At 42.9% G+C, this 16,209-nt stretch overlaps 1 protein-coding gene across 1 annotated transcript in view; it reads left to right on the plus strand.

The window, feature by feature from the left end:
- Positions 1-301: 301 nt before the first annotated feature.
- MIXL1 (Mix paired-like homeobox) overlaps positions 302-16,209 on the plus strand; it is a 112,561-nt gene continuing 96,653 nt past the window's right edge. Inside the window, exon 1 of the mRNA XM_085610413.1 lies at positions 302-651. Coding sequence (XP_085466539.1) covers positions 618-651 — 34 coding nt within the window. The 5' untranslated portion in view covers positions 302-617. The remainder of the gene's footprint in view (positions 652-16,209) is intronic.

Here is a 16,209-nt window from a genome sequence, read left to right on the forward strand (position 1 = left end):
CTCATAATTACACTGACATTATGAAAATGTCACACAGGCGGAACCCGAAACCCTGGCAGCTGTGCATGGGGCGCGGTACGGAGGCATAGTGTGGGGCTGGAGCGGAAACGCTAGGATACGGAAGAGCAAGCGGTAGAGGCAGATGACGGGCTATATCTGGGGATAATTTCTGATGCCAAGTACTAAACATGCGAAAAGCGTAGCGTCTGACCTGAAGTTAATAAAACTCGCCCGCAAAACACACACAGCAGCACGGAAGCGTCGAAGGGGGGTGGAGGGTTGGCCCTAGCGTGGCCTCTGAGTACGCTACCACTGAAGGCCGGATGGGCCTGCCGCCACTCCGGCGCGTCTCGCACCTCACGCGGCCCCTCAGAGGGTGCACGCGGGTGTGTACTGAGATGCCCGCTCGCGGACACCGACACCCACGCGCCGGGGCACCGAGCACAGGATGTCTGCGGGACTCGGGCTCCTCTGGCACGGGCCTGCAATTCACAACCTGAAGGACCGCCCCTGCGGGTGGCCGTGAGGAGGTGAGCCCACGTCACTCCTGTGACAGCCGAGTCTGACGCCTTCCACACAGGACTGTCTGGACAGGCCCTTCCCAGCGCCGAATCTGCATGCGTGATCCCCGGCAGGTGACACCTCTGGCAGGTAAACCGTTCGGGGGGGCGGGGCTGCATGGACCCCCCTGCTGCTTCTATCTAGTGGGTCTGCGGCTCTGGTACAGTTTAAGGGCACGAGGTGCAAATGAACCACAGAGAAGCCCCCAGTCATGCCAGTCATTCAAACGAACTTCTAAACCGAGGGCTTGTACAGTGGGCGAGAGCATAAAGGGTACATACTACATAACTTAATCGCCCCGTGCCTAAAAAAAACACGCATTAGCGAAGCCAATAGGTCCGAAGAGCTGTCAGCATTGCCAATGTGTTTTAGTCATGTGGTACACCAGTTTGGCTGCTGTTCGGCATGGCTAAAAGCAGTGCTTTAAATGGGTAGGTACTCTCCAGTACTGAGTACCTGCACTTTTATGTCAACGTGTGAGTACCTGCATTTTTCCGTATTGCTAAAATAGATTTAATTGGAGAGTATCTGCACTTCTCAGGAGCAAACAGGTATTGTTCATAGTGAGTACCTGTACTTCTATATGTCCATTTAAAGCACTGGCTAAAAGTGATGGGGGATGGGGTGGGGGATGTTGTACAGTGGAGTGGTGAAGAGTGGCGTAGAGATTTGTAGAGTAGAGTAGAATGATGTGGAGTGGAGTAGAATAGCGTACAGTGAAGTAGCGTTGAGTAGAGTGTCAGAGTGGAGTTGCATAGAATGGCATACAGTGGAGTACTGTAGAGTGGAGTAGTGGTGAAGATTGTAGTAGAGTGAAATAGTGTGTTGTAGAATAGAGTGGAGTATAGCGTTGTAGAGTACAGTGCAGTTGTGCACATTGGAGTGGGATGTGTAGAGTGGAGTGGCTTGGAGTGACGCTGAGTGGAGTAAAGTGTCGTAGAGTGAAGGGGCACAGAGTGTTGTAGAGTGGAGTGACATACAGTGGCATGGCGTAGAGTGGAGTAGTGGAGTGGAGCAAAGTAGAGTGTCGTAGAATTGCGTGGCATAGAGTGGTATAGAGTATTGTGTAGTGGCATAGCGTGGAGGGATGTAAAGTGGAGTAGAGTGTTCCAGAGTTGAGTGGCAGAGTGTTATAGAGTGGAGTGGCGTAGAGTGGAGTGGTGTAGAGTGGAGGAGTGTTATAGAGTGGAGTGGCACAGAGTGGAGTAGAGTGTTGTAGAGTGAAGGGGCATAGAATGTAGTGGCATAGAGTGGCAAACAGTTGAGTTGTGTAGAGTGGAGTCATGGAGATTCATAGAGTGGAGTGTTGTAGAGAGGAGTGTCAAAGTGGAGTGGCGTAAAGTAGCATGGAATGGCATAGAGAGAACTGCATAGAGCGGCATAGAGTGAAATAGAGTGTCGTGAAGTACAGGGAAGTAGAGTGGAGGGGCATAGAGTAGAGTTTCATAGAGTGGAGGGGCATAGGGGGTTGAGAGTGGGGTGGCATAGAGTGGCGTACAGTGGAGTTGTGTAGAATGTTGTAGAGTATCGTAGAGTGGAATGTCAGACAGTGGAGTGGAGTGGAGTAGAGTCGAGTCGAGTAAAGTAGTGTGGCGTGGCATAGAGGGATTTGTGTATAGTGGAGTAGAGTGTCATAGATTGGAGTGGAGGACAGTGTCGTGAAGTGGCACAGAGTGGAGTAGAATGCCATAGACTAGAGTGCCGTAGAGTGGAGGGTCATCGAGTGGAGAAGCATAGAGTTTCATAGAGTGGAGTGGAGAGTCGTAGAGTGGAGTAAAGGGTTGTGGATTGGAGTGGCATAGAGTGGAGTAATGTGGCATAGAATGGAGTGTGATGTTTCTATTTACATATATTAAAGAAATTACGTGGTTGCTCAACTGTAATAAGTTATTACAGTGAGTTCTGATATAACAACGCCTGCTGCCAGAAAAAGCGGCCTGGGAAAAAGGCAGTTAAATGAGCATAATTACAGCTGCAGTTTAAACAAGGAAAAGAAGAACCGGTTTTCCCCAAAATTATCAGAAGAAAGGAGATATTAATGGCAACATGTTTGTTTTTATACAAACTATAGATCAGTGGTTCTTAACCCCTTCCATGCGGGGCGGATTCCCCCGCGGTGCTGACCGTTACCTGCGCGGGCGTGGTCATGACGGAACGGTTCCGTCATGAGCACAGCTCAACCGACGCTCATGACGGAACCGTTCCGTCATGAGCGTCGAAGGGGTTAATATTTTGACTTCTGTGGACCACCACTTAATCATTACTGGATCCCAGGGACCCCCACTGAATCATTATTGGAATCTGGGGACCACCACTAAGTCATTACTGGAAGCCGAGGACCCAGGCCTAAGCATTTTCCATGATTTAAACCTAAAAAACATACAAAGAAAATACAAAAACGTGCATTCATCAAATAAATACAGAAATGATGAAATATTCTATTTAATTCACAAACAAATATTAAAAAATCATCATTTTAATAGGAAGGTTGGAGCTTTTCTAAATTCAATTGTGGCCACTAATCATCCATACTATATTGGATTTAATGCACTTGCACTGCTCCCACAAATCAATATGACGATACTACATTTATTTCCTCCATTTTCAATAACTTCACATTTACAGAATGCTCTAAAATTTTCAATTGTACTTTTTGCCTCTTTATTCATATACACTTTATCAATCTGGTAATATTATTTAATTTTCTAAGGAGTCACAGAGCCCCTGATTAGGCTTTGTGGACCACCCAGGACTCACAGGAACACAGGTTAAGAACCACTACTATAGATCATTGAAGGAAAGGTAGCTACTCTGCCTATTTCTACACAATCCTAGCCCTAGCATTTTTTTTAACCTGATTTACATTAAAGAGATTCAAATATTTTTTTTGCAAAATTACTAATTGCTGTTAGGTGTGTTGAATTTCTCAGTATAGATTTTTTAGTTAATAATTTATTTATTTTCTTTTTCATTAAACCAATTTATACATATCAAAGCAATCCTTACAGCAGATATATACAAAGCAAGAGTCTATTTAATTATACAGAACAACTTAAAAAATATTCCAGCTTCTAAAAAGCAGTGCAGGTGCCTGATGCAACAGGATACAATTTCTTGAGAGCATAGTTCATTATACATATAATAAGTAAACAAAATAAAAAATAATATTCAGAAAACAAATTATAGCTCATCTATTTTCTTATACATCAGCTTTACAAATTATCCTTATCAAAGCAAAGTTCAAGTGCCTCAAATGAATAAATACAATATCATTATTCTAAAAGGACCCATTTTACCCCACTGCAGGGAAACATGGAAGAGAATAAAAAAGGAATAAGATATATATTATAAGCATAGCTCTCAACCCTTACCCTCTCACCCTGAGAAGGGCGAAGTCAGAAAGCAGGTAAACCTATGTTTCTCCGGATCCCAGACCAACCACTTAGGGCTCCTTGGGACACCCCATGAATAAACTACCCAATGGAAGCTCTCAATTTGGGGCCCCAGAGACGCTTGCCTCATTCACCCACCTTGCAAACGGGCCCAGATTTTTTGTCCTAAGTCCTTTTTCCTTTGTATTTTCAAATTATATAAGGGGGTTTCTATATTCTCTCTCTATATATATATGTTTTAAGAACCGGCCGTCACCATCGCCGCTCCACTGTGTCCTGGGTGCTTCTTTCCACGGTGGTGAAGCGCTTCATAAGCCAAACGAAAGGGATCGTCTTTCCTCTCTCAAATTGAAAGGCACTCACGGGTGTATTTTAGTGCAAATACTTTATTGTGCAGACCCCCCTGCACTGACAGACGCGTTTCGCCTTGCGGCTTTTTCGATGTCAGTTTCCCGTGTAACAAAAAGCAGTATTTCAACATAGCAAGTCACATGATTATTCAGCAACAGAAATGATGGACTAACATTGCATTGCATTTCTAAAGCAATGGCGGACATCTTAGATGATGTTTGTAAAGAAGCATTACAATGCTATACTGCTGAAAAGTGAATAATAAAGTGCATGGTGCAAAAAAGAAAATACGTTAAAAACATTCGTTTTTACAAAGAGGGGAAGAGCAATAAATATTAATACACGCTAATTAATATGAACCTAATTTCATATATTTCACAATCGTTTAGCTGTATTATTAATATAACTTTATAATCAATTCATTCCGTATATAAGGAGATTGCTAATACCCCTGTTTGCCACAATTGAGCCCTGAATGGGCGAAAGTCATAAAGTGCTAGGTTGGGATTTACTAGTAGGGTTTATTTACTTACTAACCCATCATATCTTAACTGACAATTTCATCTACAGATAGTGAAAAAGGTGTACTCATTTATTTAAGATGAACCCATAGCTCTTCGTCGTTATTCAATCCTATTGGAAATTTAGTCTGGAGATCAATAATATATTTTGATTCCAGCGCCCGCAATTTCCTGACTCTACCCCCCCCCCTCTTTCGTCTCTTCCTACCTGATCTATACAGTAGTACTTTAAGAGGTTTCTGTTGCTTTGGTGATATTGCTCAGAGTGTCGTGCAACAGGATAGTTGACATCTTTATTGGTTATCGCACGTAGAAGTTCTAAAATGCGTTTTTTTGCCGGGTGTATTGTACTTCCAATATACAGCTTGGAGCATGGTCACTCCAGGCAGTAAACAACGTAATCAGAGTTACAGTTCAAAAGCTTTTTTATTTGTCTAACGGGCCTGGGATCCCCCGGTCTACCCTCAAAGGTCGTGACTTTGTTGCTGTTTTACATGCTTTGCAGCGTAAGCATGGGTAAAAACCCAGAATGTCAATTTTATTTTTCATCATTTTTGGATCTTCATGGTGGCTATGTATCAGGTGATCTCTCAAAGATTGACAACGTTTATAGGTGATTAGCGGGCGCTTTGGTAGGTGTTTCTTCTAGACATTATCTGAGATTTTGGTTATTAGTAAGGTCTTCCTGTCCACTGTCTCCGCCCTTTGTTCAGCATGTTCAAGAGTTTTGTTGTTATACCCTCTTTTTTTTAATCTTTCGAGTGCTTCATTTTTGGCTGAACTAAAATCTGTAGAATTTGAACAATTGCGTTTTAAACGCAAAAGTTCTCCGTATGGAATGTTTCTTATCAAGCTTTGAGGGTGTAACTTCCTGCGTGTAACACAGTGTTACCAGCAGTTGGTTTTCTATACAGGCGTGTAGATAGTATGTTATTGTCGACGAAAACTTCTAGGTCCAAATAGTTAACAGATTTGTCGCTAATTTACCCTGTAAATTTCAAATTAAGATTATTATCATTGAGAGCGGTTATATATTCCTTAGCCGAGGAACGACCCCCCTTACAAATAATAAAAAGATCGTCGATATAACGTGCCCATAAGCTAATATTCTCTAGCCACAGTTCATTAGAGTCCGCCCATGCCACGTGCTTCTCCCACCAGCCCACGAAAAGATTAGCGTAGCTGGGGGCAAAGCACGTGCCCATGGCGGTCCCCCGCTGTTGTTTGTACAATTTTCCTGCGAATAAAAATATGTTATTTGTCAAGCAATAGTTTATCATTTGAAAGAGCATGTCATTATGTTTCTGAAATTTTAACAATCTTTTGTTTAGAAACCATTTCACTGCAGTAATTCCATTCGAGTGATTGATACAAGTATTTAAACTGGTGATATCTAGAGTTATTAAAAGCATATCTGATTCCCAAACAATACCCTCCATCAGTCTCAGAACATCTTGGGTATCCCTTATGTATGATAAGTCTTTCACAAAAGGGGCCAAGAAAAAATTAATATAATTGGATGTGTTTTCCAGTAAACTGTTAATAGAGGCCACTATGGGTCTCCCTGGGGGATTAACCATAACTTTATGAACTTTTGGGAGACGGTAAAAAGTCGGGAGAACTGGTGTATCACAATAGAGGAATTGAAACTCTTCTTGATCTAGCATTCCTTCATCTCTCCAAGTTGTCAAGAGAGCATGGTATGTTTCAATACACTCCATGTATTCTCTTCTGTTAATCCCGACATAACACTCTTTATCATCAAGGGGGAGAAACACCGAAACCAATGGTTACACGCAGCAGGGGGAGAAGGGGCAAATGGTAGAGGATGACAAGAAAACCGTCATAAACCTCGCAAATGACCACTCACTGGAGATGAACTTAAAGTCCTACAATTGGGTCTGAGCTTCTGTCCAACATCGGAATATAATTTTGTACAGACAAGGATAGATCTGTTTACTTACATTAGGAAGTTGAAGTTTCAAAAAATCTTCCTATTACATCCTAAAGTAGACAAAGCTACAGACACACGAACACAGGAAGATATTGATATGGACTTACTAAGTGGCCAAGATTTAGAGGCCTTGATGATTTTACAAAGCCTAGAATCTAGTGGAAGATCATCAGAGGAGAGGAACAATGAAATTATGGATAAAGAAACAGCGGATATACCACAATCCAGCGGGCAAAGTCATTTCAAAAGAAGTTCGCGAGTGATGCCACAAGTTCCCTTTGATGCGATAGACGTCTTTAATATAGCCGTCCTGACTGATTTGAAAATTTTGGAAAAAAACAAATATCGCAAAACCAATAACTACAACTTCCCAAGAAAACAATGGGAAGCGATACAAAATATAAAGATGGATAAGACTGTGGAGATCAAACCTTCTGACAAAGGAGGAAAATTCGTCATTTTTTATAAAGAACAATACCAATAAGAAGCCTTACGACAACTGGATGATAAAGAGTGTTATGTCGGGATTAATAGAAGAGAATACATGGAGTGTACTGAGACATGTTTATCAAAAAAGAGGTTATGCCGTTCCTCTCAAAAAAGGGAGTGCAGAGTCAGGAAAGACAGAAATCCCAGGTGCCCCAAGGAATTGGGTCCGTGTGGGAAATCCATAGATCGGATAGTAATGCCCTCACACACCCTTGCAGGTGTCATGCTTCATCATATGGGCTGCTCCTCGTCGGGTTGGCGGTGCAATACCCGATGGGCTCCCTATATTAGGGGCTCTTTGTCGGAGATCTTTTTATCCGAATGCCATATGGTGAAGTGCGGGTGTGGGGGCAGAATCTTCTAGATGCAGTGAAGTGAGTTAAAATAGGGTTGGGAGTACCAAAGTAAACCACTATATTTTCTGGAGGTCTCCTTCCCTAAGTAAAAACCGTAAAAACAGGGCACTAGCCCGAGTATAATGTCTTGTGTAGTGTAATCCCTTGTTTCAAGTGTGGGTCAACATGTTTCTCGCTCCTGGAATAATATCCTACGCGATTCTTCAGGACCTAAAATAGGAACTATCTACAACTAAATTGTGTGGTAGGTATTCTACTCACGGTGGTGCCTAATGGTTATGGTACCTGGATCTACCTGTTGTGGGAGACAAAACCATATAATGATATCGTTTAGTTTGAGAAGGTACACTCTAAGTATAGGCATGGTCTATCGGTGACTCTAACTTATGATCTAAAAACAAACGTGAAGTGCACATTTAGAAAAATATATACATTCTATTAAAAACACGTGGTGGGTCTCCATAGTGAGCTAATGTGACTATAAGCCCCTATGGAATACCGTGATGCAGCAGAAATAATATAAGGTACTCACCCTATTTAGTATGATCCCCAGGCTTCAACAGTGCCTGGTGGGATATGTATAGCGCTTGGTTCCTAGAATTATAGGACTAAGGAATGAGACAATTCATATATGATGGATGACGGTATTTGTTGTGAAGTGACAAGAAAAAGATATAGCTTAGTCTGTTTGCCCTTATAAGAATAGTCTAATCTCGTTCCCTATATGGGCTTGATAAATATGTAGGTTAAGGGAGGAGACATTTATTATGTGTATGGTCTGTTTGCGAAGTGCAAAGACATGGAACGTAAAGTTGGCTATATTGTAACAGTGCGCTGTTGGTGTTCTCTATACCAAAGGTGAGTAAAATCAAATAAAATAAAATAATATAAACTCAACCGAAGACCGTATTGGATGGTCTCCCATGTATTACTCAATATGGGGTGTACTACAATGTTACCAAATATAAGTAAGTGCTAAAGCCCCTAACGTCCGTGACACGGAGATGTGTAAACCGTGTTTCCAGATCTTTCTAGTGTAACCTAAACAATCGGACGTGTATTTGCTAAAAAACCTAACCGCTAGCGTCGTAGGCATGTCAGTACCTCCCTATCCACAGTGGGGGCGACTGCTAAGAGATGGTGCAATGCTCTAAATCCATTGTGGTTTAAAACAACGTCTGCTCTGTATGTGTTTGTAACAGGCGTTCACTACCCGTAGCAGCCCCGTGCTCAAAAGGATTGCTAGATGGGCGTTTAACAGGTGTTAGTTTTCTCGGTCGGAGAATCGTCCGATAGAGAAAGATTATCCTAGGGAAGGGGTTAGCAAAAATTACATTCAGTGAAGATATCAGCGCGGTAAAGCCCAAGTTCCTACTTACGTTTGAGGCGCGTAATACTTGAATGTAGCCCTGCCCTGTCCACCGGGTCCCGGGAGGTGCAGAGTCAGAGACCTCCACGGATTTAAGTCGGCAGTGCTGGTCACGTGTTTAAGATTGACAGGCAAAGATTTGAGCCTCATCTATTGTGTAGCTGATGTGGCGGCCATTTTAAAGTGGTGTCTTTTTACTTAGAAAGTGAGGGATAAATCGTAAAAAGTTACGATCGTGTGGAGTCAATTTACAAGGATAAGCAATCCGTATGTAGGCTCTCAATCATGTATAAATATATATGAAGGGAGGTTAACACAAAGTATTATTGAGACGGTGTTCGTGTAGAGGAACAGAGGACCGTAACTTAACGTATGACCTCCCTATGTACTGTCGTGTTTAAAAAGGCGGGCTGAACTAGTGTGGAAAAACCCTCTATTCAAAATATGAAACATTAGTTTTAGTGGAAAACATCTCCTCGATAATCTTATCGAGTGGAGTAAAAGAAACTTAAAGAGTGGGGTGAGGGAACAACTCGAATGGCAATAGTAAGTACATGGGGTGTGCTCGCGAGCAACAATCAATTAGAATCGTTTGAAGTGGCACACGTTAGTCTGGTACACAAGGTGGTCAATGATACTCATAGTGGGGACATGAGGGGGTGGGTTTTTTTTCTTTTTCTTTTTCTTTTTCTTTCTTTTCCCCAAGGCAAATATGTATCTAATTTATTATTGTGTGGGTCATACGAGTCGTTCCAATGTAGGCCCTAATATTAATATTCAGATCTTGATGGAGCTCCAAGGAATATCGTCGTTAAGACCTCTGTTATTTGTGGACAAACGATGTATCCATCTCTGTTCCTTGGTGAACAAACTGGTTTTAGTAGGGTTCTGTGCGGTTTCAAGGATAACCCATTTCAGGGAGTCTGGAGAGTGTGTTTTTTCCAGGAAGTGGACACACATTTTAGTGTTATTTTTACGGCAGCTGAAGTTGCTGCGGTGTTCTGAGATGCGCAGTTTGATGGGTCGGGTGGTCATGCCCACATAGTGGAGATCACAAGGGCAAGTCAGTAAGTGGATAAAGTTTGCTGTGTTGCAGTTCGTGTGGCTTCTCATTTCCCAGACAAATGTCTCATTCAGTGTGATGGTCTTGTGTATGGATGTGAAGGCACATACTGCACAGGACCCACAGGGGTAATGACCAATGATTTTCGGTAGTTGCCAGAGTGTCCCCTGTCTAGTAGTGTTCTTTAGTCTAGGTCTGGTATTGATGAGCATATCTTTTAAATTTCTTGAGCGTTTAAATGCAAATCGTGGTTGTTCAAGGTGTAGGGATCCCGTATTAAGTATACCCCAGTGTTTACGTAACACCTTGGTGAGTCTGTTGGAGCTTGGTGTAAAGGTTGTGACACAAGTCAACGTCTCGGTCTCAGATAGACTCCCATCTTTTGGTTCTAAAAGGCCCTCCCTGTTGTTGTTGCGTGCGCGCTTCCTTGCAAGTGCAACACTCTTTGGTGGGTAGTTTCTTGCTGTCAGATTCATCGCAAGGGTGTCAGACCCAGATTTAAATCCGCTCACTGTGCTACAGTTCCTTCTAATCCTGAGGAATTGCCCAAAGGGTAGGTTTTCTTTAAGTGATTTGGGATGGTGGCTGCCAAAATGGAGAAGGCTGTTGCGATCGGTGCTCTTCCTGTACATGGTGGTGACCAAATGACCTCCTTCAATTTTCCCAGTAAGGTCTAGGAAGGATATGTGTGTGGGTGAGACAGTGATGGTGAAGTTCAAAAAAGGATTAAGGTTATTGATCCATTTCAAGAAGTCTCTATGTGATTCTGGGTTCCCTTTCCAGAAGATTAGGATATCATCAATGAAACGCTTCCAAACCATAATATTATCATGGCATGGGTTCGAGTGATGATGGATGTGTTGTCTCTCAAAAGCTGCCATGTATAGGCATGCCACACTGGGGGCGAAGGTACTCCCCATGGAAGTACCTTGAGTCTGGTGGTAAAGTTGCCCCTTGAATTCGAAAAAATTCTCAGTCAATGCCAGTGCTGCACATTCCATGATAAAGCTAGGGGGTGTCATTGCCTCCCAGGTGGTTTGGTGCAAGTATTCCTCTATCACCTCCAGAGTTGCCATCTGTGGGATGTTAGTATAGAGTGCTTCTACATCGAGTGTGATGAGGAAGTCAATCTCATCTGTCCGTGGGAATTGATGGAGTAGGTGTAATACATCCGTAGTGTCCTGTATGTATGAAGGTATAAGTTTCACCAACGGTTGCAGGAAGTGATCACCGAACTGTGATAAGGGTTCCAAGATCGAACCTATACCAGAGACAATGGGTCTCCCTGGTACCGGAACGGTCCCCTTATGGATTTTTGGGAGAATGTAGAAGTAGGGTGTCTTAGGGTCTTTTTTATTTAGAAATAATGCCTCCTTCTTACTCAGCCATCCCTGATTTTCTGCTGAGTCAACAATACTTGTAATGGTATTCTTCAGACGCTCTGTGGGGTTTCTGGCAATCGGGGTGTAGTATTTCCTGTTGCTCAATTGTCTCAGGCACTCTGTGTCATAGTCCGGGGTAGCTATTATTACTGTAGCCCCACCCTTATCAGCTTGTTTGATTGTGATGGTGGGATCATTAGGTAATGATTCCACAGCAAGCATCTCCTTCTTGGACATGTTGTAGAAGGGTCTAGAGGGGGCGAGAGCTTTTACCTCTTTGAGTACTGCTTGTTCATAAGTAATTACTTCAGTGGGTATCATCCCATTATTGGGAGTGAAGGTAGATGGATTTTGTAGCCCTGAGTCATCCTCCCTTTGATAGTTTTTGCCATCAAAGAATGCTTTGAGGCGTACTTTCCGGAAAAATTGGTGTAGTTCACATGTTTGTTTAAAGTGATCCACTCTTGGTGTGGGGACGAACCCCAGACCTTTCTCTAGTACCTCCTCTTCCAATTTGTTCAGTATTCTGGGGAACAAATTGACCACTAAGGTCTTTTTCTGCTGTTCGTGTGACTCCGGGTTTCGTATACCCGCTGTTGAGGATCCTCCCACTGGACCCGCTTTTCCTGCTGATTCCCTCTTCTTCGCCCGCGCCCTCTGCCCCAACCTCTGCCTAAAAAAGGCTGGCTGATGCCCGGGGGTGCAAATTGTGGGGGGCATTGTTGGAAGAGAGGGTATTGCCAAAAAGCAGGCCCCTGATATTGGGGTGGAGGGGGATAGGTATTATAAGCTTGTCTCCCCCCTCTCCGAGAATGGTTAGGTTGCCATCTCTCTCCACTAGATTCGCTATTACTTGACGAACCTCTTCTGGTGGAGTTTGAGCTATTGTCTGATAAATAGCCTGTTCCAGGCGGTACATAGTCGGTTTTAAGATAAGGATATACCTTTTCTTTGTCGAAGCGTTTTATGTCTTTTTGAAGTTTAGTGACTTTCTGCTTCATGAGATATTCTTTATGCTCAGCAATTTCGTTGTTAAGTTCTGTTAATTTGGTCTTAAAACTAGGGCCTGGTGCAGCACTCTTCAAACTGCTTTCCACTATTTGAATGCAGGTCAGTAAGTCATCAGCCAGTCTCTTGGCAGTGTTGATAATCAATATCAAAAGATCCCTGGTACATTTCCAAGAGATCTGTGACCATTCGACCTTAAACTGTCCATCTTCCCAAAAGATCCTTGGAAAGTTTTTGACTATGAGGCCGTTGGGCGAAATGTTGGCCCCGAGGTATTCTGTCATAAGAGCACCATGCAGGGTAATTTTTACCCATTCCTTCTTCATGGCTGATAGAGACTGCCAGTGCTCCGTGTGACTCCCTGTCGCGGCATCAATGTCACTCAGAAGAATAGAGGGTGTCCTTAAAATTTCTGCTGCTTGTTCCTCACCATAACTTAAACCCTGGCCCTCCATAGCGGAGTTGGCAGGGAAAAGTCTGGTAATTTAAACGAAAAACTCAATAAAGAAAGACAAACCACTCAAATGTAGTGGAATGAGATTGATAATGAAAGAGAAGGGGGATAGAACAAACTTCACCCACCAAAACACAGGTCCCACGGGTTTTAGCCGTGCAGAAAACTGTAACCAATAAAGCGGGGGACATATGGGGCTTTTTCCACTCGTACAAGAGTGGAAGGTCCAGCATAAACGAATGCCCAGAACAATGTTTATCAAAAAAAGAGGTTATGCCGTTCCTCTCAAACAAGGGAGTGCAGAGTCAGGAAAGACAGAAATCCCAGGTGCCCCAAGGAATTGGGTCCGTGTGGGAAATCCATAGATCGGATAGTAATGCCCTCACACACCCTTGCAGGTGTCATGCTTCATCATCTGGGCTGCTCCTCGTCGGGTTGGCGGTGCAATACCCGACGGGCTCCCTATATTAGGGGCTCTTTGTCGGAGATCTTTTTATCCGAATGCCATATGGTGAAGTGCGGGTGTGGGGGCAGAATCATGTAGATGCAGTGAAGTGAGTAAAAATAGGGTTGGGAGTACCAAAGTAAACCACTATTTATTCTGGAGGTCTCCTTCCCTAAGTAAAAACCGAAAAAACAGGGCACTAGCCCGAGTATAATGTCTCGTGTAGTGTAATCCCTTGTTTCAAGTGTGGGTCAACATGTTTCTCGCTCCTGGAATAATATCCTACGCGATTCTTCAGGACCTAAAATAGGAACTATCTACAACTAAATTGTGTGGTAGGTATTCTACTCACGGTGGTGCCTAATGGTTATGGTACCTGGATCTACCGGTTGTGGGAGACAAAACCATATAATGATATCGTTTAGGTTGAGAAGGTACACTTTAAGTATAGGCATTGTCTATCGGTGACTCTAACTTATGATCTAAAAACAAACGTGAAGTGAACATTTAGAAAAATATATACATTCTATGAAAAACACGTGGTGGGTCTCCATAGTGGGCTAATGTGACTATAAGCCCCTATGGAATACCGTGATGCAGCAGAAATAACATAAGGTACTCACCCTATTTAGTATGATCCCCAGGCTTCAACAGTGCCCGGTGGGATATGTATAGCGCTTGGTTCCTAGAATTATAGACCTAAGCAAAGAGACAATTCATATATGATGGATGACGGTATTTGTTGTGAAGTGACAAGAAAAAGATATAGCTTAGTCTGTTTGCCCTTATAAGAATAGTCTAATCTTGTTCCCTATATGGGCTTGATAAATATGTAGGTTAAGGGAGGAGACATTTATTATGTGTATGGTCTGTTTGCGAAGTGCAAAGACATGGAACGTAAAGTTGGCTATATTGTAACAGAGCGCTGTTGGTGTTCTCTATACCAAAGGTGAGTAAAATCATATAAAATAAAATAATATAAACTCAACCGAAGACCGTATTGGATGGTCTCCCATGTATTACTCAATATGGGGTGTACTACAATGTTACCAAATATAAGTAAGCGCTAAAGCCACTAACGTCCGTGACACGGGGATGTGTAAACCGTGTTTCCAGATCTTTCTAGTGTAACCTAAATAATCGGACGTGTATTTGCCAAAAAACCTAACCGCTAGCGTCGAAGGCACGTCAGTACCTCCCTATCCACAGTGGTGGCGACTGCTAAGAGATGGTGCAATGCTCTAAATCCATTGTGGTTTAAAACAACGTCTGCTCTGTATGTGTTTGTAACAGGCGTTCACTACCCGTAGCAGCCCCGTGCTCAAAAGGATTGCTGGATGGGCGTTTAACAGGTGTTAGTTTTCTCGGTCGGAGAATCGTCCGATAGAGAAAGATTATCCTAGGGAAGGGGTTAGCAAAAATTACATTCAGTGAAGAAATCAGCGCGCTAAAGCCCAAGTTCCTACTTATGTTTGAGGCGCGTAATACTTGAATTTTTCGGTTTTTACTTAGGGAAGGAGACCTCCAGAATAAATAGTGGTTTACTTTGGTACTCCCAACCCTATTTTAACTCACTTCACTGCATCTAGACGATTCTGCCCCCACACCCGCACTACACCATATGGCATTCGGATAAAAAGATCTCCGACAAAGAGCCCCTAATATAGGGAGCCCGTCGGGTATTGCACCACCAACCCGACGAGGAGCAGCCCAGATGATGAAGCATGACACCTGCAAGGGTGTGTGAGGGCATTACTATCCGATCTATGGATTTCCCACACGGGCCCAATTCCTTGGGGCACCTGGGATTTCTGTCTTTCCTGACTCTGCACTCCCTTTTTTGAGAGGAACGGCATAACCTCTTTCTTGATAAACATTGTTCTAGACATTCATTTATGCTGGACCTTCCACTCTTGTATGAGTGGAAAAAGCCCCATACGTCCCCCGCTTTATTGGTTACAGTGTATTGAGACATACCATGCTCTCTTGACAACTTGGAGGGATGAAGGAATGCTAGATCAAGATGAGTTTCAATTCCTCTATTGTGATACACCAGTTCTCCCGACTTTTTACCATCTCCCAAAAGTTCATAAAGATATGGTTAATCCCCCAGGGAGACCCATAGTTGCCTCTATTAACAGTTTACTGGAAAACACATCCATTTATATTGATTTTTTCTTGGCCCCTTTTGTGAAAGACTTATCATACATAAGGGATACCCAAGATTTTCTGAGACTGATGGAGGGTATTGTTTGGGAATCTGATATGCTTTTAATAACTCTAGATATCACCAGTTTATATACTTGTATCAATCACTCAGATGGAATCACTGCAGTGAAATGGTTTCTAAACAAAAGATCGTTAAGATTTCAGAAACATAATGACATGCTCTTACAAATGATAAACTATTGCTTGACAAATAACATCTTTTTATTTGCAGGAAAATTGTACAAACAACAGCGGGGGACCGCCATGGGCACGTGCTTTGCCCCCAGCTACGCGAATCTTTTCGTGGGCTAGTGGGAGAAGCACGTGGCATGGGCGGACTCTAATGAACTGTGGCTAAAGAATATTAGCTTATGGGCACGTCATATCGACGATCTTTTTATTATTTGGGAAGGGGGTCGTTCCTCCGCTGAGGGATATATAACCGCTCTCAATGATAATAATCTTAATTTGAAATTTACAGGCCAAATTAGCGACAAATCTGTTAACTATTTGGACCTAGAAGTTTTCGTCGATAATAACATACTATCTACACACCTGTATAGAAAACCAACTGCTGGTAACACTGTGTTACACGCAGGAAGTTACCACCCTCAAAGCTTGATAAGAAACATTCCATGCGGAGAACTTATGCGTTT

The sequence above is a fragment of the Triturus cristatus genome, chromosome 6 (assembly GCF_964204655.1).
Source record: "Triturus cristatus chromosome 6, aTriCri1.1, whole genome shotgun sequence".
NCBI classification, from domain to species: domain Eukaryota; kingdom Metazoa; phylum Chordata; class Amphibia; order Caudata; family Salamandridae; genus Triturus; species Triturus cristatus.